The 21488-nt window shown below is 41.4% G+C and overlaps 1 protein-coding gene across 2 annotated transcripts in view; it reads right to left on the reverse strand.

Moving 5' to 3' along the window:
• The window catches only part of Ccny (cyclin Y), a 133312-nt gene that overhangs the window by 19662 nt on the left and 92162 nt on the right, over positions 1 to 21488 (reverse strand). The window contains exons 5-8 of one of the 2 annotated variants that reach the window (XM_052156673.1): positions 18356 to 18391; positions 12355 to 12412; positions 12143 to 12262; positions 1921 to 2087 (exon numbers count right to left, since the gene is read on the reverse strand). In XM_052156673.1, the coding sequence (XP_052012633.1) occupies positions 1921 to 2087; positions 12143 to 12262; positions 12355 to 12412; positions 18356 to 18391 (381 nt within the window). The remainder of the gene's footprint in view (positions 1 to 1920; positions 2088 to 12142; positions 12263 to 12354; positions 12413 to 18355; positions 18392 to 21488) is intronic. The other variant, XM_052156674.1, reaches the window with a different exon arrangement.

The raw sequence follows: 21488 nt of genomic DNA on the forward strand, positions 1-21488 counted from the left end.
CTCAGTACCTAGATAAATAGCCTATTCAAATCAACAACTCTGGCACTCAAGACAAATGGAGGGGTCATCACACAAGAGTCTCAACAGGCTGCTTGTTAATTAGGCAGGAGGGAGAGGAGGACTGTAGTCTCCAGAGGTAGGTAAAGTTCATGGAAAAGAGAACATTCTATTTTCCTCAAAAGGATATTTTATATAAACTCTGGCCTTGAATTTTGTTTCTCCTGTCTCTACCTCCAAGTACTGGCAACTGCACGACACATCTGGTTATAGTCTACACTCTGGAACCAAGTGGCCATTTTCTTTTCCTTTCAAAAACTGGCGTAATGCTATCATCCATCAGAAGCTATTATGATCTGATGAGAATTAGCATGTGGTTTGCTTGGCAATCAGTCAGCTTGGTTACCAATAGGGTTCAAAGAAAGGATAGAAACTAGTCTAAAAAAAATCATTATTTTTCTTGTGACAAAATATGGAACACATAGAACTTTTATATGAGTTCTATTTTTGCATGAATACTAATATTACATGTAACATAATGCTGTCAAAAAACTAGTTTTCTTCAAGAAAATCCTTGAAAAAAAAATTCCAACCTCATTTTAATAGATAATTGCTTATGGTACTGAAGATCCAACAAAAGAATGTATATTTAGTGTATGCTCATCAAAATAATCCTCGCTATCTCTTTTGCAGCTACTGGGGGCCAAACCAAGAATCTCTTTGAGCTCTATTTCCAGCCTCCAAACAATTCTTTACACTAAATTTCAGCTGAAGGAATTTTGGTCAGATTTTGTAGGTTTTGTGTAAAAAAGGACACTAATTCCGATAATCATTTAAAAATACAATATTATATATAGTTTAGACAATTTTGACTCCAACTGTTCTCAAGAGGAGAAATATAAATTCTAGCTATATCATTTACTAGCCAACATGCCTCTAGTCTGGTGACTCTCCCACACTGGTTGCATAAAGATTATCCATCTAGGGATATTGGGCCAAGAATGTGGTGTACTAGTATAGAGCTGGTAACCTCCTTCCTCAAGGAGGTTAGCTAGTACCGACTCCTCGTGTATAAAAACCTTTTCTTGAGAGTTCCTAAATACATTCAGATTCAAACCACCTCTATGTTTGTTTCTGTTTGTCATCGCCAAATCCGTGCCTTTCCTGAGTACCATAGCCCTGACTGATTTTTCCTCGGTTGTGATCAGCGCCTCCCCCCACCCCCCAGTCCGCGCACTAAGCCAAGCAAAGAACACAAGAACTGACAAGAGTCCTGGTGGTTGAGAGGGTTGAGTGCTTCTATGATGCAGCCTTCCTTTCTCAGTTCTCTGATACCTGTGTACAGGCCCTCAGGCAATAATTCTCACAGAATCTTCTCATAGAATCTGAGGCCTGGTCCAGCTGGGACATCACCACGTAACTCTGGGAACTAGGTAAACAGCGGTCCTCATGTGGGGGTTCATCCACTGGGCTTACAGAGAGAATGTTGGAATGATCCTGTGCAAATCAAGCCCCAGAATACAGAACTGATTTTCAGTATCTGAACTTGCCAAATATGCGAAAGCATGGAATGTGTCATCTGAAGCCAAATGAAAACATTCTAATTTAGCTTCTGAACTTCTTGGATTAGCCTTGTTGCCCACAGAGGGACATAAGACTTTATTATTAGTCTGACATGACACAGGAACCCAAATACAAATCTCCAAAGAAATATTTACCTGTAATAGTTTCAGCAAATACTTTCTGAAACCAGAAAGTACTGCCAGCACCTGTTCTTGATCAAAGTGATGAGAAATACAATTCACTACATTTCCATAGCAAGGTTCCCTGTGGGCTGGCTTCAAACAGTCAGCTAAATTCATCCACTTTTTTACCACCCCAAATAGGCATGGTCTCCCTGTCCCTCAGCCCCAAAACACTCACATGTCCTCCACTGTGATGTCCTTCAGGATCTGGCAGTAATCCACATTCCACACAGCCTGGTCATCCCAGACCTTAGAGGCCAGCAGGATGGCACCTAGAACAATGCGCTTCCAATTGGCTGGACAGATGTCAATCTCTGCGTATGTCAAGAGCCTCTCAAGGTATACCTGAGGAGAGATGAGGAAACCAATGCTAAGCTTGCAATTGTTTCCCCCACCCAAGTAAATGCAACAGAGACTTTTAACCAGGAATTACCTGGACACACTTATTTCTTTATATGAATAATCTGCTGTAATCAGTAAAAAAGAAAAAAGTCTTGAAATGATGTCATTTATAAGAGTAATGGCAAAGGTACTGACAAAACCAAGCACACTAAACACATATAAAGAAATTTGTTGAGTACACTTAAAATATATAACCTAAGATATTATTTTTCACCTGGTTCTTTTTTTTTATTAAAAGTAGATTTTTTTCCTCGCATATTATATTATGAATACAGTTTTCCCTCCCTCTACTTCTCTCAGTTTCTGTCTACCTCCTATCCCACTCAGATCTACTCCCTTTCCATCCGTCATTAGGAAACAAACAGGCTACTAGGGGTTAATAAAATATAGTGAGCTAAAACAAAAACTAATACAGCCAGCAAAATTAGACAAACCAAACAGAAGGAAATGAGCCCAAGAGAAGGGATAAGAAACAGAACCACTCTTTCACGCACAATACACCTGGTGATCCATCCCATACACAGTCACCAATCCCAGATGCTATTATGGATGCCGGGAAGTGCTTGCTGAAGGGAGCCTGATAAGGTGTCTCCTGAGAGGCTCTGACAGAGCCTGACAAATACAGAGGTGGATGCTCGTAGCCAACTATTGGACTGAGTGTGGGGTCCCTGATGGAGAAGTTAGAAAATGGACTGAAGAAGCTAAGGGGGTTTGCAGCCCCATTGGGGGAGCAAGTGTCAACCAGCCAGATCCCCCAGAGCTCCCGGGGACTGGCCCACCAACCAAAAAGTACACATGGTGGGACCCAAGACTCTGGCCGCATATGTGTCAGAGGATGGCCTTGTTGAAATCAGTGGAAGGATCGGCCCTTGGGCCTGAGGGGGTTAGATGCCCCAGTGTAGGGGAATGCCAGAGTTTGAAGATGAGAGTGGGTGGGTGAGCACCCTCATAGAGGCAGAGGCAGGGGGAGGGGGGCTTCCGAAGGGAAGACCTGGAAAGGGAAAAGAGTTGAAGTGTAAATAAAGAAACTATCCAACAAAAAAAATATGGGGAAAAATCCCTTTGCTGTAAAGAGACAGAAGGCACTGAGATTGTGCACAGCTGGAGGCAGATGTGCGACACAGAGCACGTGGCAGTGAATGACATGGCAGCGGGCCATGCCAACTGATCTCTGCGGCAGTTCTGTTCCCTTGATGACGTCAGTAACCTTCAGAAACTGCTGTTTTTATACCACCCCATGTTTAATGGTCAGATAGACACATCATGTCATCCCGAACACTTTGAAAAATTCTACACAGTGGATAATAGACAATACATTTGGTGAAAAATAAAACCTGCTTTAGAAGAAAGAGAGAGGGAGGGAGGGGAGGAGGGAGGGGTAGAGGGGAGGGGTAGAAGGGAGGGAAGGGGAGGGGTATAGGGAAGGGGAGGGGTAGAGGAAAGGGTAGAGGGGAGGGGAAGGGTAGAGGGGAGGGTAGAGGGGAGGGGAAGGGGAGGGGAGGGGAGGGGAGGGGAGGGGAGGGGAGGGGAGGGGAGGGGAGGGGAGGGGAGGGGAGGGGAGAGGAGAGGAGAGGAGAAATCAAGAATCCCATGAGAACAATGATCTGAAGGCCATAAATGCACCAGAGCACACTAATTCTTAAGGCGCTCGAGGCCAGTGAATATGCTTAGAGACAGGCTGGAGGTCACACACTGTAACAGTGAAAATGTAGCTTGTCTTGTCAATATTGAGACTGGTATAAGTCTCAAAGCCACAGGTCAAAATACTTTCTTAAAGAATGCAATGGCCACAATCCTAAGCAATTTTTTCTTAATCTATAAAGTATTTTATTCTTGATCTTAGCCAGTGACCTATACAGTATTTATCTTTGAACTCATTGTTGTGTGTGTATGATGTGTGAGGATATGTACCATGCTGCCTAGGAGGAAGTCAGAGGATGCTTTATGGGGCCAGCGCTCTGGGGATGGAACACACGCGCAGGCTTGTGAAGCTCTATCTCCTGCGCCATCCTGCTGCCTGTTAGAGAGCTTTTGTTTGTTCGTTTATAAGACATGATCTTACTATATACCTCACTGAGATCCTCCTGCCTTCCTGTAATTTTTAAAAACCGAGCTTTATTGTAATTTTAATTCACATGTGGCTGCTGATATGATTATTACTGTAGTAGAATATACATGTCACAACATTATCGCTGTCTTAGTCAGGGTTTCTATTCCTGCACAAACATCATGACCAAGAAGCAAGTCCGTGAGGAAAGAGCTTATTCAGTTTACACTTCTGCATTGCTGTTCATCACAAAAGGAAGTCAGGACTGGAACTCAAGAAGGTTAGGAAGCAGGAGCTGATGCAGAGGCCATGGAAGGATGTCACTTACTGGCTTGCTTCCCCTGGCTTGCTCAAACTGCTCTCTTATAGAACCCAAGGATACCAGCCCAGAGATGGTACCACCCACAAGGGGCCCTCCCCCCTTGATCACTAATTGAGAAAATGCCCCACAGCTGGATCTCATGGAGGCACTTCCCCAACTGAAGCTCCTTTCTCTGTGATAACTCCAGCCTGTGTCAAGTTGACACACAAAACCAGCCAGTTCAATCACTCAGTCATTTCTAATTGTATCTACAGCACTAGGTATGCTCAATGTTCATTAACTATGTTTACCCAGCAATATATGTAGCTTTTTTATTGTCCCCAAAAGAACATATATCTCTAAAAAATCTTTCTCTTCTAGCCGCTGCAATTCCTTTTTGCCAATTCCTACAAGTACTACTGTACTTTTTTGTCTCTATGACCAAGTATCTTATGAGTGTTTTATACCAGTGCATTATACAATATTTATCTTCTTGGTCCTGGTTTATTTCAGTCATTATAATGCATCTCCAGAACAAAACAAGAGACCTGGAATAAGGAGGTACCCAAGAATCAATGGGGGTGTCCTTAGCTGTGACTCACAGCATAGCGGATATGGAACCTGAAGAGGCCACCTTCTGCACTCAGGCAGGAACCCCAACAGAATGAATGATAAGGGCACCAACCCACCCACAAAAATTGTGACTGAAAATGTTTCTTTTCTTTACTACAAGGAATCAAGCTTAGACCGAGGGAATAGCCAACCAATAAGCGGCCCAAGTTGAGACTCATCCTATAGGCAAGGACTAGTTCCTGACACTATTAATGATACTCTGTTATGCTTTGCAGACAAGTGTCTAACAAAGTTGTCCTCTGAGAAGCTCCACCCAGAAGTTGACTCAGATAGATGCAGACACCCATAGCAGAACAGTGGATGGATCTTAGGGACTCTTATGAAAGAACAGGAAAAAGGACTGCCACCCCAAAGGGGACAGGAACTCCACAGAAAGACTAACAAAGTCAACTAACCTGGACCCTTGGGGCTCTCAGAGACTGAACCACCAACCAAAGAGCATACACAGGCTGAACCTAGGCCTCCCTGCACATATGTAGCAGCTGTGCAGCTTGGTCTTCATGTGGGTCCTACAGGGGGGCTACCCTAAAATCTGTTAACTGTATGTGGGACATGTTTGTCTTGCTGGTTGCCTTGAAGAGACATGATATGCCAGCATGGGGGGATACCTAGAAGGGTAGGGGAGGAAGAATTGTATGAGGGGTGACTAGGAGGAGGGCAGTGAGTGCTATGCAAATTGAATAAGTAAAAAAAAATTAAAAACCAAATAAATAAACAAACACATAAACAAAACAAACAGGAAGGCCTTCATTTAAGCTGCCATAGGGTGTGGAGATGGCTTAAAGAACCCAAGTTCTGTTCCAATACCCATATCAGGTGGCTTACAAACTACCTATAACTCTACCTCCAGGGGATTCTTTGTCCTTCATGAGCCAAAGATGGCCATCTTGGAAGTACCCCAGGCTTCTGGAATATGCATAACCAACTGGTCACTACCGTTCCTCCAAACTGAAGCAAACTTTGCTAGGTATGCACAAAATAAGACAGTAACAGTTGCTTGGTTCCCAAAGATCACTGTTCTGTCCTCAGTGATTCACTAAAAAAACCAATTTTCAAGATCCTGAAGATTTAGATTCTTATGGCTACTCTCTAATACCATGTGGTATGCAGAGTGGACCAGGACACACTCGAAATACAAAGGGAAAAACTTTGAGAATGTGGTGTGCCATTACATTCTGCAAGAACTAACTTTCCAGATTCCAAAAAGGAGTTAGTAAGGGATACAAATTAGAAAGGAAGAAGTCAAAATATCACTATTTGCAGATGATATAATAATATACTTAAATGACCCCAAAAGTTCCACCAGAGAACTCCTAAAGCTGATAAAAAAAACTTCAGCAAAATGACTAGATATAAAATTAACTCAAACAAATCAGTAGCCTTCCTCTACTCAAGGGAGAAACAGGCTGAGAAAGAAATTAGAGAAATAACACCCTTCACAATAGTCACATATAATATATAAAATACCTTAGTGTGACTCTAACTAAGCAAGTGAAAGATCTGTGTGACAAGAACTTCAGAAAGAAATGGAACTCTCAGAAAGAACTCTGAAGAAAGAAATGGAAGAAGATCTCAGAAGTTGGAAAGATCTCCCATACTCATGGATTAGCAGGATTAATATAGTAAAAAGGACCATCTTGCCAAAAGCAGTCTACAGATTCAATGCAATCCCCATCAATATTCCAACTCAATTCTTCACAGAGTTAGAGGACCCAGGTATACCACTCTTGGCCATATACCCAAAAGATGCCCCAACATATAACAAGGAAATATGCTCTACTAAATTTTCTGAACAGAACATATTAGGCTTATGCTCTAAGATTAATGATCAGCAAATGCAACCTCATAAAACTGCAAAGCAAAGGACACTGTCAATAGGACAAAACGGCAACCAAAGGATTGGGAAAAGATCTTTGCCAATCCTACATCTGATAGAGGACTAATATCCAATATATACAAAGAACTCAAGAAGTTAAGACTCCAGAGAACCAAATAACCCTATTAAAAAATGGGTTATAGAGCTAAACAAAGTATTCTCAACTGAGGAACAGCGAATGTCTGAGAAGCACCTAAAGAACTGTTCAACATCCTTAGTCATCAGGGAAATGCAAACAAAAACAACGTTGAGATTCCACTTCACACCAGTCAGAATGGTTAAAATCAAAAACTCAGGTGACAGCAGATGTTGGTGGGGATGTGGAGAAAGAGAAACACTCCTCCATTGCTGGTGGGATTGCAAGCTGGTACAACCACTGGAAATCAGTTTAGCAGTTCCTCAGAAAATTGGACATAGTACTTACTACCTGGGGACCCAGAAGGTGCTCCAACATGTAATAAGAACACATGTTCCACTATGTTCATAGCAGCCTTATTTATAATAGACAGAAGCTGGAAAGAACCTAGATGTCCACCATGAGAGGAATGGATACAGAAAATGTGCTATCTTTACACAATGGAATACTACTCAGCTATTAAAAACAATGAATTCCTGAAATTCTTAGGAAAATGATGGAACCAGAAAATATCATCCTGAGTGAGGTAACCCAATCACAAAAGAACACCCATGGTATGCACTCCCTTATAAGTAGATATTAGCCCAGAAGCTAGGAATTCCCAAGATATAATTCACAGACCACAGGAAACTCAAGAAGGAAGGCCAGTTTGGGTACTTCAGTCCTTATTAGAAGGGGGAACAAAATACACATGGAAGGAGACACAGAGCCAAGATGTGGAGCAGAGACTGAAGGAAAAGTCCACCCAGAGACTGCCCCACCTGGGGATCTATCCCAAATACAGTTATCAAACCCAGACACTATTGTGGATGCTAACAAGTGCTTGCTGACAGGAGCCTGATATAGCTGTCTCTGAGAGGTTCTGCCAGTGCCTGACAAATACAGAGGTGGATGCTCTCAGCCAAACATTGGGCTGAGCACAAGGTCCTCAATAGAGGAGCTTGAGAAAGGACCCAACGAACTTAAGGGGTTTGCAGGCCCATAGGAGGAACAATAATATGAACCAACTAGTAACTCCAGAGCTCCCAGAGGCTAAACCACCAACCAAAGAGTACACATGGAGGGACCCATGGCTTTAGCCACATATGTAGCAGAGGATGGCCTTATTAGACAAAAATGAGAGGCCCTTTGTCCTGTGACGGTTCATTGCCCCAGTGTAGGGGCATGCCAGGGCAGGGAAGCGGGAGTGGGTGGGTTAGTAAGCAGTGGGAGGGAGGATAGGACAGGAGGTTTTTGGAGGGGAAAGGAGAAAAGGGGATAACATTTAAAATGTGAATAAAGAAAATATCTAATAGAAAAAAAATAGTCAGTAAAGTGTGTTAAGAGACCCCAGAGTTACTGAAGCAGTAAGGGCAGTAAGGTATTTAGAAATATCTCAGTATACTTAAGTCTTTTCATTCTCGCTTCCTATAATAAATTCTAAATTCCTGATGACAGAGGTCTGTCTCAGCCCTACTCTGTGCCACCCTGCACAAGGCTGGGACAGAGTAATGCAGCCAAAATTTCTGTTTTTTAATATACCCCCCAATCCCACATGAGAAATCTGCTTAGAACTGTGAGCAACTCAACCCAACAGGAACAGTAGCAAGACTCTAAGTGCAAGGAGATGCAGAGGGAAGCTAATGGGAAAGGGACCAAATGCCATTGGCATTCAGGAATGAACTGGCACAGATGGAGGGGGCTGAATGGGGTTTTGAGGAACAGCTCAAAGTGGTCAAGAAGTCATTCTTCTGAATTACCCATAAGAATCAGAGGCCACCCAGGGAAGCCCAGAAAAGCAGCAGTCAGAATATGGACTGCTCTATGAGAATATCTGTGGCCAGCTCTGAGGATGTGTCACAATGGTGATAGCCTGCTGTTGACCTGAGAAATGAAAGTTGCTCCTTTTAGTAACAACCTTTGTATATCTAAGTTTTAAATGGAGTTTACAGGAGCACAAGCAGTGAGAAAGTGTTTTAGACCATGATTTTTATTTGTATAAAACAAGTAACTGGTGGGTCCAGGATGACTTTCAGCTGGGCATCCCAGAAAACCTCAAGCTGTACTTTCTCAAATCTTGACAACAGACTCTTTCCATTCTCTACAGGGTAAGTCAGGTAGAACTATACTGAAGGCAGAGAACAGAAACTGGGATTATCGCTGCCTCTCAGTTCATAGAAACTGGAGGCAGGATGCAACGTCTTCCCATATTTTGGTAACATCTTCTCTACACAAGTTGGGGAAATCTTATCAATGAAATAATTTCCATTGGCTTAGGTAGAAAGGTGGCCATGAAATTTTATTTTGAGTTAAAATTATCTTAGTTGATGGATACTAATAATACATTGCCTGTTAAAAGAACCAACTTGATTTCTCATGTTACTGATATCTTCTGAGGGATTACTAAATGACAGACACATCATAACATGTTACAAGTGAGGAAATCAGCTGATATACTGTGGGAGATAATTATAGTAAACACATCTTATGAGCATGTGATTCAGCAGAACTTATCAGTAATACCAAAGTTTGGGGGGGACTTTCTATTATTGTAATCTAATTCTATGCTAAGTCAAGTAATATCTAATTTATTTACATATTATTCCTAGACAGTGCTAACAGGACACCGTTCAATTAAAATTTCATGTTATAGTCATGCAAAAGGCTTTATACAGCACAGGTTAGTGCCAATTGTGGAATCTCAGAGTACTCTACTGACTACAAAGAAAAGTTCTCAAAGGCATTTTGGGGCAAAAGATGAGATTCAAGCTCAGCAAAGGACATACATATAAGAAAACTTCAAAAGTAATGAAATTATTCTAATCTGAATTTAAAAAATTATGTAGGTCAGGTGAATGGCCTGAATTCAAATAATATACAATTTCTTTTGGATATTAATCTTGTAGTCTTACAGCTATTTGGTTTAGCTAATCAGAGAGGACCTCAATAAGGTTTAGGTCAAGAATATAAGATCAAGTCAGTAGTAAGAGTTGACATCTCCATTCCACCCCCAATTATATCCTATTTCAGATGTTATCACATCTATTTTAGGGCATGCGAATTATTATCCAAACTCTCAGCCCCCAATGATGCTCTACAGATTCAAACTTGGAGCCAAGATACAAACTATTTTAAGGGAATAACTATAGCTTCCTGCTTTTAAATCTACAACTTTTCCATTTGGATTTTTAGTACTTGATATATAGAATTTTTCAACAGACAGCCAGGATTTCAGGTCAGTGTAGGAGCTCTTGTGCTGGCATAAGCACATCTTAGATTTGATCTAAGCATCAACCCTTTCTACTTCTCTCCCTTCTTCCCTCCCTGCCCCCCTCCCCTTTCCTTCCTAGGATTTTTGTGTTACATAGACAGCCTTGAACTTCACCACACAAGTGATCCTACTGCCTCAATCTCCCAAGTATTTTGACCTTTCAGTGCATGGCATCATATCCAGATTAATTTTTTTTGTTGTTTTTTTAAGTCACTTAGGTCATGGTACTTTATTATAGAACAAGTCTGAAAGTCTTGAGGGTTCCCTAAAGTGAAAATGGCAACACTGGCTTTACTTGGCTTGGCATTTCTACAGAAAACTGAGTAAGCAACCATTAACTAAGAATCCCATCAGAAAGTTTAGTTCTGTCTGCTCTTTTAACACCAGAAAACCCCTCCCTACATTTCTAAGTAGCGAAGAGAAGCTACTAGGAAAACCATCAAGAATGATGTGGGTACACGTTCACACAGACAACCTTCTTAGTTTTATAATCAGAGCAACACTATTTTTTGTTCTTAAGAGTCTTTGTAGCCCTGGAGAATGTCCCAATCTGTGGTGTATATAGTAAAGAGTGAGCACAGCAAGCCCCAGGTTTGTTCTTAGAAGGAGCCTACTTCTACAGCTATCCCTCAGCTGACATGAGGAGACTGGGAAAAAGGTGAGGACAGAAAGAGAAAGATGAGGACTGAGAACATTAATTCACAATATTGATACTTTTATGTCATGAACAGAAATGTCAGTTAAGGCCGGGTGGTGGTGGTGGTACATGCCTGAAATCCCAGCACTTGGGAGGCAGAGGCAGGTGGATTTCTGAGCTCGAGGCCAGCCTGGTCTACAGAGTGAGATCCAGGACAGCCAGGGCTATACAGAGAAACCCTGTCTCAAAAAAAAAAAAAAAAAAAAAGTCAGTTAAACCCACTAATCTATATTAAAATACCTATTATTTACATTAAAAACTCACACAGCATAAATTTTACCATTAATTTCAAATGTCATCCAACTTTTCAGCCCTTCCTTTACAGAAACTATCAACCCTGCTGCTCATTTTTTTTGTTTTGTAAGACAAATTCCTGTTAGGAAACAGTGTACGTGAACTTCCCAGTTTGATCTTAGAACCTATGGTTGTCTTGGATCTGTAAGGATTATTGAACAAGTCTCACTCTGCAGTCAGCCAAGGAGTGATGAACCACGGGCCAACACACAAATGAGCAAATGGCAAACTAGGCAGCCAGAATCTGCTCTGCGGGATGCCCAGTCACAGGCAACGCTCACTTCTCATCTGAGTGCTGTGCTATGTAAAGGTCAGGATAATGCGGTTATACTCTTAAACCCGCTTCCCAAATAACTGATCTAGACAGTCCATGAGGTTTTAAACTGGATATCCTATACTGTTATATAAAACAAATCAGAAGCTAGTCAGTCATACTTGTTATATCTACGCCATGTATGCATATACTTTATCAACACTACATCTTGGAATGCTGTCATTAAGACTATAGTGGGAAGCAAACAAAAGGCAACCAGACATTGGTGGAGGATGGTCTTGGTCCATACTACCCTGCATCAGCCCTGCTGAGTGCATCTTCATTGAAAACACTGACTGGCTTTGAGTGGGACTACAGATGATTTTAGAAGGGGACTATGAAATACACTCCACACTCTTGAGACATCCACCTTTTATTCTCACAGAGGACATTGAAACTTGTACAAGTTTCCCCAGGGTCACCTGATAGGAATCTCTGCTCTCACACTCACCAGGGTGACAATGGCACATTCAGCTGTCAGCTGAGCAGCACTGAACAGCGTCCGAACGAACCGGTAAATCTGCTTCTGCTCTGGGTTGTGTTTGTCATAATCAGGTGGCACTTCGGATTTCTAGGAAAAAAGAAGTTTTCAGATGACTGCCACCTAACAGAAGCAAGAGACTGCTAACTAAACCGTCTCATGAAACATGGGGAGGCAATTACCGAAAGAGGGTGGAGGTTTTCATCAAAAATATCTAAGAGCATCCTTCCATCTGGGTCCCTGGTAAGGAAAGCAATAGAAATTAGAGTTTACTTTCTTCAGAATAAATGCCACTCAAAATGAAATCAAACACATTGCAGTTCAACTATAGTTTAGGAGACAGAAAGGGCTAAATTTAAGAGACATTGCTGGTTTTCTCAAGTATAGCATTTAATCCATTTTTGTTGAAGAAGCCACAAGAATTAAAACCTCTAGGTGAATTAAGTGAAGTGTAGATTTTACTTTTCCAACACCCTCATCTCCATTTCTGAACTAAATACAGAGCAATGGTTTTCATCTTGACAGCTTCATACAGTTGCCAGCTCTCTTCTTCTTGTGCCTTCCTCTTCCACACTCCTTTTCCCATGTCTCCTCTCCAGCTCTGCCTGCTTCTCAGGAAGGCTGCCTTACCTTATGTATTCCACAGCTGTCAAAGTTTTTCTGCCTTCCCTCTCAAGATCCCCTATGGCTCTTTAAATGAACCAAACCTAAAATGATTTAATTCTACCATATTTTTTTTTCTGGTGGTAACTGATGTGGGGGAATGGGGGCACACAGCCGGCAACAGAAATCAGTCTTAAACTGTTGCAACACACACTGCCACCTCTAGCAAAGAAGCGATTCTGAGATATTTCTAGCAGCGCTCATCTGTGCTGAATCATGTGACTGCACTTGAGCTTTTGTTCTGAACACACAGCATGCACACTGTAGCATACATGCAAAACAATGCCAAGGAAACTACCAGAAACTCCCCAGCTGGAACCTGAGACTCCTGGATAATATGAACCACAGTGTTTCTTTATAGAATCATAATGCTCTAATCATGAAAAATAAGTAATTTTGGTATTTTTTCCTACTGTCATTTCTCAGTACAGAACCATCAAAATTAACACCTCTAAATTATGTATACTGTGTTACAATATCTGATTTGTAAAATGCAGTTTGGGTTGCTGACTTGAGTTTCATAAACTATTGTAAATTTGGTACGGCAAAGAACAGAATTTCCAGCAACTTCTGAAATGGTCCTAAAACATACTTCTGCCATTTTGTATTGGATATATAGGTGAAACAGCATCCTCAACATTAAAAATTATGAAAATATTAAAAAATCCAAAAGTCTATGTCCTGCAGTATCAAATGTTCAGCTAAGATTTCTTTATGTAAAATCAATAAGCATAACCATCTCACCGCTATGCACATTCATTTTCGTTTTTAAAAACTGGTGAAATTACACTTTATACTGTAGTGAGCTTCATATCAGCATGTTTGGTTTACACATGTATTTTATTAACCAATATAGAAGGCTCATGAATAGAACTATGTTTACAAGCACTGGATCATTCAGTACACAAGACTGCCAGCCATGGCTCTACATGGAGGAAATAGGGTCCACACATTCCTTTGGGCTACTAGGGTGTGGTCCACACAGCACCTTGGGCTGGTTTCTGATCTCATAGTACCTTCAATTGTTGGTTTACTCATGGCTTTAGGCTATGGCCTGTGACCCACACAGTACTCTGGATTGAGGCTGGCAAGAGGCTTATATAGAGGCTTGAGCTGCTGACTTTGGATGTATAGTGCTTTGAGCTGCTGGCTTCCGGTGCACAAAGTGCTTTGAGCTGCTAGCTGCTGTACACACAGTACTTTGAGCTGCTTTTCATCTACACAGAGCTTTAATTTACTGACCACTCAGAACCTTAGACTACTGGCTTCTGGTCCACACAGTGCCTTGAATTGCTAGCTTCTACACAGAATTATGGGATATTAACTGGCGCTTTACACAGCAGTTTGGGCTTTGGGCGTCTGACCTACAAAGTGCTTTGAGATGTTGGACTCTAGTCTATTTGGTGCTTTGGGCTGTTGCTGGCCTCTGGTCAACTGACAGCCCTGAAGTTTTTTTGTATTTTGTTTTTTTTTTGTTTTAATTCCTGAAGTTTTAGTCTCTATAGAGAGCATGTCACCTGATCAATGACAGATCTACTTACATTCAACTGTTTAATATAATTTGAGTTTTGTCTACAAGTTTCATTTGAAAGCCATAATGGTGAACAAGTCCTACTTTGCTTTTCTACTAAAGTAATAAAACACTAAAACTACTTTGAAGAGAAAAGGGACCTTTAGCTTTTAAGTCCTGATCACAGATGATCACTAAGAGAAGTTGAGGCAGAAATTCAAGGTAGGAACCTGGAGCTAGGAGCTGAAGGCAGAGACCATGAATAAATGCTTTGGCGGGCTTGCTTCTACTGGCTTGCGTAGTTTGATATTTTTTATACAGCCTAGAACTACCCAGGGGTGGAAATGCCCACAGTCAGATGGGACCCCCTAAGTCAACCCTCAATCAGAAAGTGCCCCATAGACTGTCTATAGGCTACACCAATGGAGACATTTTCTCAGGTTCTGTCTTAGCATATCATATAACTCCAGCTGACAAAACAAGCAAAGAAACAAACATCACAGTGATTTTTGGGTAATACCACATAATTTCTATTTTGTGTATAAAGTTTAGGCTCAGCTTGAGAACACCAGGCTTATTGACCTAACCCTAAATATATTTTGTCACATTAAACACTCCAATTTCTGCTTTATAAATTTAGCATCTCTATAAAACAGCCCAGTGTCCATTCTAGCATTGAGCATAGGAACTGATCAAAAATTCTAAGTTCTACCTGTGCCCTGTGCCTGTTCATAAGAGCCTAGCAGCAAGGGCATAGACAAACCCAAGCAAAAGAAAGGCTCAGTCTTACCCTGTAACTTGAAAGCAAAAGATCCTCTTGTGTGCACCTGGCTGCAATGTCTCTGACCATGTTCCCAGACAGGAATCAGCAGTTCCCTCCAATTTCCCTGTGGCAATCCACTCAAAAACCTGGTCAGCACAAAACTTACTTTTGACAACCAACAGTGCTGTTTAATTTTTCCTAGTGAATGGTAACCCTTAAAAACCATCTCTACCATCTCCTATACTAGAGAAACATCTGTCACAAGTAATCTAGGAAAACAGATTAAGACTATAACTGAAGAGGGTAAAGAATATAGGTTAGTTGTAGCATCTGTCCAGTATGAACAAAGCCAGAGGTCTGAGCCACAAAATGGCAAAAGTCAGGTGTGGTGGTGTACCCCTGTAATGTCAGTATTTGAGAGTGGCTCTATGTTCAAGATCATCCTGATTACATAGTAAGTTTGAGGCCAGCCTGGGGTACATTAGATCCATCTCGGGGGACAGGAGTCAAGGGGGCAGGGCACAGTGAGGGAGAACAGAAAATAAAGAAAAAAGATTAGGAACGTAAGCTAAAATGACTGAGAAAATTTAAAGAAACCCTTGAGGATGGACTTGTTTCCTTCCCCATCCATACCAAACTATGTGTCTCAGGTGAACAGTATTAGATCCATCGAGCCGGAGGATGAATGGCTAGCCCTGCAGGGCTGTTAGGCAGAACAACAAAGTCTAAAGACAAGTCACTTGCTCTGCATCCCCAGAGAGGTGTATGTTTCCATCTGCAGATTAAACAGACTAACTCTATACTTTCTCCACTTCCACTCGCCTTTGGCTCAGTTTATTAACATTCATCTACAAGAGCAGTGGTATCAAAATGTACAGTTTTTGATACCACTGCTCTTGTATACCAGTGCTCTTTGATACACTGACTCAACTCCAAATTTCTTAGTTGTACAGTCTTAAGGCATTACTGAATCTCTGTGTAATATGGCTCCCATAGGTCCATATGTTTGAATGCTTGGACATTAGGGAGAGGCACTACTTGATAGGAATTAGAAAGTGTGGCCTTGGAGGAAGTGTGTAACTTGGGGGTGTGGTGGTGGTGGTGGTGGTGGTGGTGGTGGTGGTGGTGGTGGCGGCGGTGGTATAGTTAAGGCTTCCAATGCTCAAGCCAGACCAAGTACCTCTTTTTCTTCTTGCTGCCTACCAATCCTGACATAGACCCCTCTGCTACATCTCCAGCACCATGTCTTCCTGTGTGCTGCCACGATTCTCACCTACTGACAATGGACTAAACAGCTAAATATGAGCAAGCTGCAATTAAATGATTTCTTTTTTAAGTGTTGCCACAGTCACGGTGTCTCTTCACAGCAAGAGAGTACTGCCTAAGAGATTCTCTGTGCCTCAATTTCCTTATTTGTAAACTGTGGATCATCAAAGTAGCACTTGTCAAAATCTGTTATTAAAACTAAAAATTCATGCAAAGACTGACAAGAGAAGTCTGAGCAAGCACTTAATAAAGCTGTTCGCTATCAGTATTTATAGCTAAATGGACTTTGGGATGCATTGCACTGGCAGAGGGCAGGCTCAACATCCACAGAACCTTGGCCCAATTCTCAGCACCAAAACAAGAACCAAGACCTCTCTTTGAGTATGCTAATTAAAAGTTGGTTTAAAGCACATCTGAGTGTCACTACAGGTCTTACATGTAACTTTGGCATCTGTGTTTTCAAAGTTTACACTTGTACCACAGAAATGACAGGACAATGCTTGCTTGCCTTACTACTGTTATGCTAGCTCAGATACCAAAGATGCTCTGTTTGTGGTTCTTACATCTGAAACTCTCAGGAGCCACACACCACACAATACAGTTACAGCACTGAAACAGATCACTCCAGTGAACACCTTCCAGGGGCTTGTGCTCAGATAGGTGTTTCCCTAGAATACTACTCCTCAGAAGCTGCCGTCCACATTGCACCACATGGCTTAACAATTCTCTCCTCACATGTAAACAGTCTGAGATGTTAGGGAGGGTGTCTTGCTATTAAGAGGCCCTTTCAACTCCTAAACTAGTTTTGTACCTAACATTATGTCTATAAACACACAACATTAATCACTAAAATGCAACTGGCGAAACAGCCTTTGTGACAGAAATTAAGAGTGCATTTTGTAAAAGTCCAATAAAATGAAATCATCGAAAAGAAGTTTGGTGCATGTGTGGTCAAAACTGAAAGATCCTATACTCAGTGCTCTGCAGATACCTTTCAGAGTCCATACTGTTGGGTTAAACATGTTTGAAAAAGAGGAATTACAGATATGGCTTAATGCCCCAGATCTGAAGCAAAAGTTTTAGTGCTCAAGTAAATTAGCAAATAAATTATTAACCTTTTCTTTCCTTTTAAAGTTTGTTTTTATTATTTTCCATTATGTTTTCTGGCATGTCTCAACACGTGTGTGTGCAAGCAACTGCACAAGTTGGAGGCATCAAATGCACTTTGAGCTGCAATTCTGAGGTTGTGAGCTGCCTGACACAGGTACTGGGAACCAACATCAGGCTCTCTGCCAGCAGTGCATACATACTCTTACTGCTCAGTTTTCCTTCAGGCCCACATTTCTTCCCCCCAACACACACAAACCTTTTTTTTTTTTTTTAAAGAAATGTGCCTACCTGTGTGGGAGTATGCTCACATGTGGAGGTGCCCCATGGAGGCCAGAGAAGGGTATCATATTCTTTGGAGCTGAAATTATAGTCATTTTTTGAGGGGCACAATATAGGTGCTAGGAGCCGCCTATATTGTGACAGAGCTCTTCACTCACCTCTATAGAGCCACCTTAAATACTTATTACTGTGTTTAAGGTAAGTTTTAAGAATCTAGTTTTACCTCATTTTTCAAACTAACAGAACAACTGCAAGACGCACTTTTATCAGAGAGAACTTCTACTTTGTTTTGTTTTGCATGTCAAAATTTCCAACTGAATTCAAACTAAATCTAACATTTTTATAAAACAGCGTAGGTAAGCTGCACAGAAAATAGGAACCCAAGAAGAATCTGAGCCTTTTCAAGAAGTCACACATCATGTGGCTGCCTCCCTGGTCCAGAGGTCCCGCAGCTTTTACCCAGCACTCTGGTGCATTAACTTTACAAGCCCCATAAAAACATGCATGAAGAGCATAAATGCAAAGCACATGCAGGGCCAGCACACTACGACAATGTGTGACGCGTTTATAACAGAATTAAATGGCCACATACCTGTTTTTGATGTGGTAATATATCGCAAGAGCTACGCTGTAAAATAAAATACAGGAATTCAATGTTCCATAAACACACTCGTCCCTTCATGTACTAGGCACTATCGGGCAAATAAATTTAATTAAAAGCCACACAGTCCATCTGAAAAGCCCCATTTCATCCAGACTGCAGATAAGATTATACTCCATATTAGGGCACTCTGGTAGTCACTCCCAGGATTTTTAGATTATTTTTGGAAATAACACAGAAGAACAAGGAGGACTTTGAGCTTTTCTATCAGATTTTAGGCTTTCCTCACTTTTATAATGCAGGTACTATATAAAAGTACTACAAATTAAACATACTTAGGAGTCTGCAGTTGATGGCCTACTCGGTCAGTAAATAATTAGCTGTTTTCCTAAGTACCAGAACAAATAACAAGCAGTGCACACAGTGGCTGGCACTCCTCTGACACCCCCTCTACAAGCGACTCAGCACTGCTACTCAGGGCCCCAAATGGTGCTGTGACTTATCCAAAGCACTGTTTTAAAACTGTCTACAATTTTCAAATACCTGAATGTAATAAACATTCATTCTCCTCAAATCTTCTATTTTAATATAAAATACAATATACTCACCACAGAACTTTGGAAAGTTTAGAAAGCATAAAAAAGATCTGATGTGAGATGTAATTCAGGGGAAGAGTGCTTGCCTAGCACACGTATGGCCATGTGTTTGATTCCCAGTCAGGGAAAAGTAACTTAAAAGTACTATTTTTTAACCAAAAATGGTGAAAAATACTCATAAAGCCATCACTTGGGAAGAAGGAGAACTGAGAGTTGGGGGCTAGCATGGGTACATAGAAAGAGTATGTCACTAAATAAAACACACACACACACACACACACACACGCACGCGCGCCCCGCAAAACAACACAGGAAACCAAAAACCAATCTTCTGACCCAAAAAACTACTATCAGTTTGAGATATTCGGTTATTATTTTACTTACATGTGTGTGAACAAAGAGGCTGGCATCCTACGATTAGACAGCCATATTGTTGCTTTGCTTTACCCTTGGGAAATATTGCTAATAAACATGATTTTAGAAGCTACTAGCTAAATTTCATAATCTGATTGTTGACAAGTTACTGAATCGTTCTCTGGGGCTGACTTGGGAGGCGGGGCTCCCACACAGAAGGCAGGTATCTTTGTACTCCCAGACATGCCCTTTCACTGCAGGTTCACCAACACACACATTCAATATTTTGATAAAACCTTTTCCTTCTGAATAGCAAATGGCATAGTTTTCATCATGATCAAGTAGACTGGGTAGTTTTAAACTATTTTCTTCTTTAAAGAAACAATTGTCTAAAATTCTTTCTACTCCTTTTGTCTTTCTTCAAATGTAAAAAAACCCTCAAAGTTATTTTCTTTGCCTCAAAAACATAGACCATTGGTAGGACTGTAATGTGCTTTGGTTCCCAGAGTATAAAAATAGCCTTCAGGAGACTCGTTACCAGAGGTAAAGATGACAGGAGGAGTGACAATAGAGACTTAAGCCAGCCTGAGGTGCATACTGCCTCTACTGAGACTGAACTAGAACAGACCCTGGCACAGGACCAAGAGGCAAGGAACAGATCTTGCCTCCTAAACTGCTAAGAGTTTGAGCTGATGAGGGGTCTGTGACTAAGGTACATGGCCTCAGAGGTTAAGGCAATACTGCTTTCAGAGTATCTTCCCATGCATTCATAGCCCTACCATAGACCCTATATTCTAAATCAGGTATTTCAGGTCCAGATAGCAGATTCAGGTTTATGTCTCTGGATATACTCCATCCTTCTCTTTCATCTCTGGCTTGCTACTGGGAAGAAGATCTAGGGTTCAATGGAAGATGGTAGCTTTTACTTCAGGCTCTTCAGAGCTTGAGCAGCTACCAAGAACCACATGGCACAAACATCTTCAGACCTTTTCACTTATCCATAAGCTCTATGTACTTCTAAAAGTTCCATACTGTCCATTCTCTAGCAGTGAGCTCCATCCTCAGAAGTGAGTGGGTTTGGTGAGGTCACTCGCATATTACACCATGTCTGTGTCTAATGCATCTCTTCCTGGATCCCCTAGGTCATGCTCATGGGCCGTCACCCCGTGCTGGGGCAATGAGGCAAAGGAACCATAGTGATAAAGCATGCATACAGAAGTGGCCTTCGTTTCCCCTTACAGGACTAAGATACTGAGCATGGAAGTTAGTTATAGTCCTCAATGCCTAGACTGGGTCAGTGACTGTCACATACAATGCTATACAGTGCCTCTAACTCAGTAAACTTGGCCCTTGAAAAACAACAGTTTGTAGGTGGCATTTTTTGTACTTTATGTGCTAAAATGAGTTGTTATTAGAAGTGAACGTTCTTAAGGAAACATAAAATATCTGAGACTTTCAGTCAAGCTGTAAAATTCTCTGAGACCCCTTCCAAGGGTTGCTGTTGCTATCACTGTGCTGATTGGAGTGGGACAGTACAGGAAAACCAATGTTCTTTGCTTCTTTAAACAAGGAAAGTGAGTGTCCCAAAGAAAAAAGAAAAAAGAAAGAAGAAAAAGAGAAAGAGAAAGGAAAAAAAAAAGAAGGATATGACCCAAAGCCTCCCTGTTCTTCCCTCTAAGTCCATTTTAAGACAAGGCTCTGAGGCTCCTGGCTAGACCATCCTACTCTAGACATTAATCAGCTCAGGTCTCCATCTGGGACTGGAGGGGAAAAGTCTCAGTTCATGTACTAGTCAAAATACTGTTGGCACTGTGCAGGAATAGCTTCATTAACAACTGAAAGGGCAAAATTGCACATTTGCACACAAACCAATAGACATATTTTAGATCATCAATATTTAAAATAAGGTGAAATGCTAGACTGTCAATATATATGATAAACATGCCCAAATATTATAAATAACCCATCACTTTTAATAATCTCCAAGTGTCAGTCACCTCACATTCAATAAACAGCTTGGCACCAGTGACGTCGGGAAGTCTGAACACTCTGAGGCCACAGGGAACACATCTGGACAGATGGCTCAGACGTTATGAGCACAGACTATAGACAGCCCAGGGTTTAATTCCAAGCAATCACATGGCAGCTCACAACACTTTGTAACTCCAGTCCCA

This window comes from Apodemus sylvaticus, chromosome 14 (genome assembly GCF_947179515.1).
Source record: "Apodemus sylvaticus chromosome 14, mApoSyl1.1, whole genome shotgun sequence".
NCBI classification, from domain to species: domain Eukaryota; kingdom Metazoa; phylum Chordata; class Mammalia; order Rodentia; family Muridae; genus Apodemus; species Apodemus sylvaticus.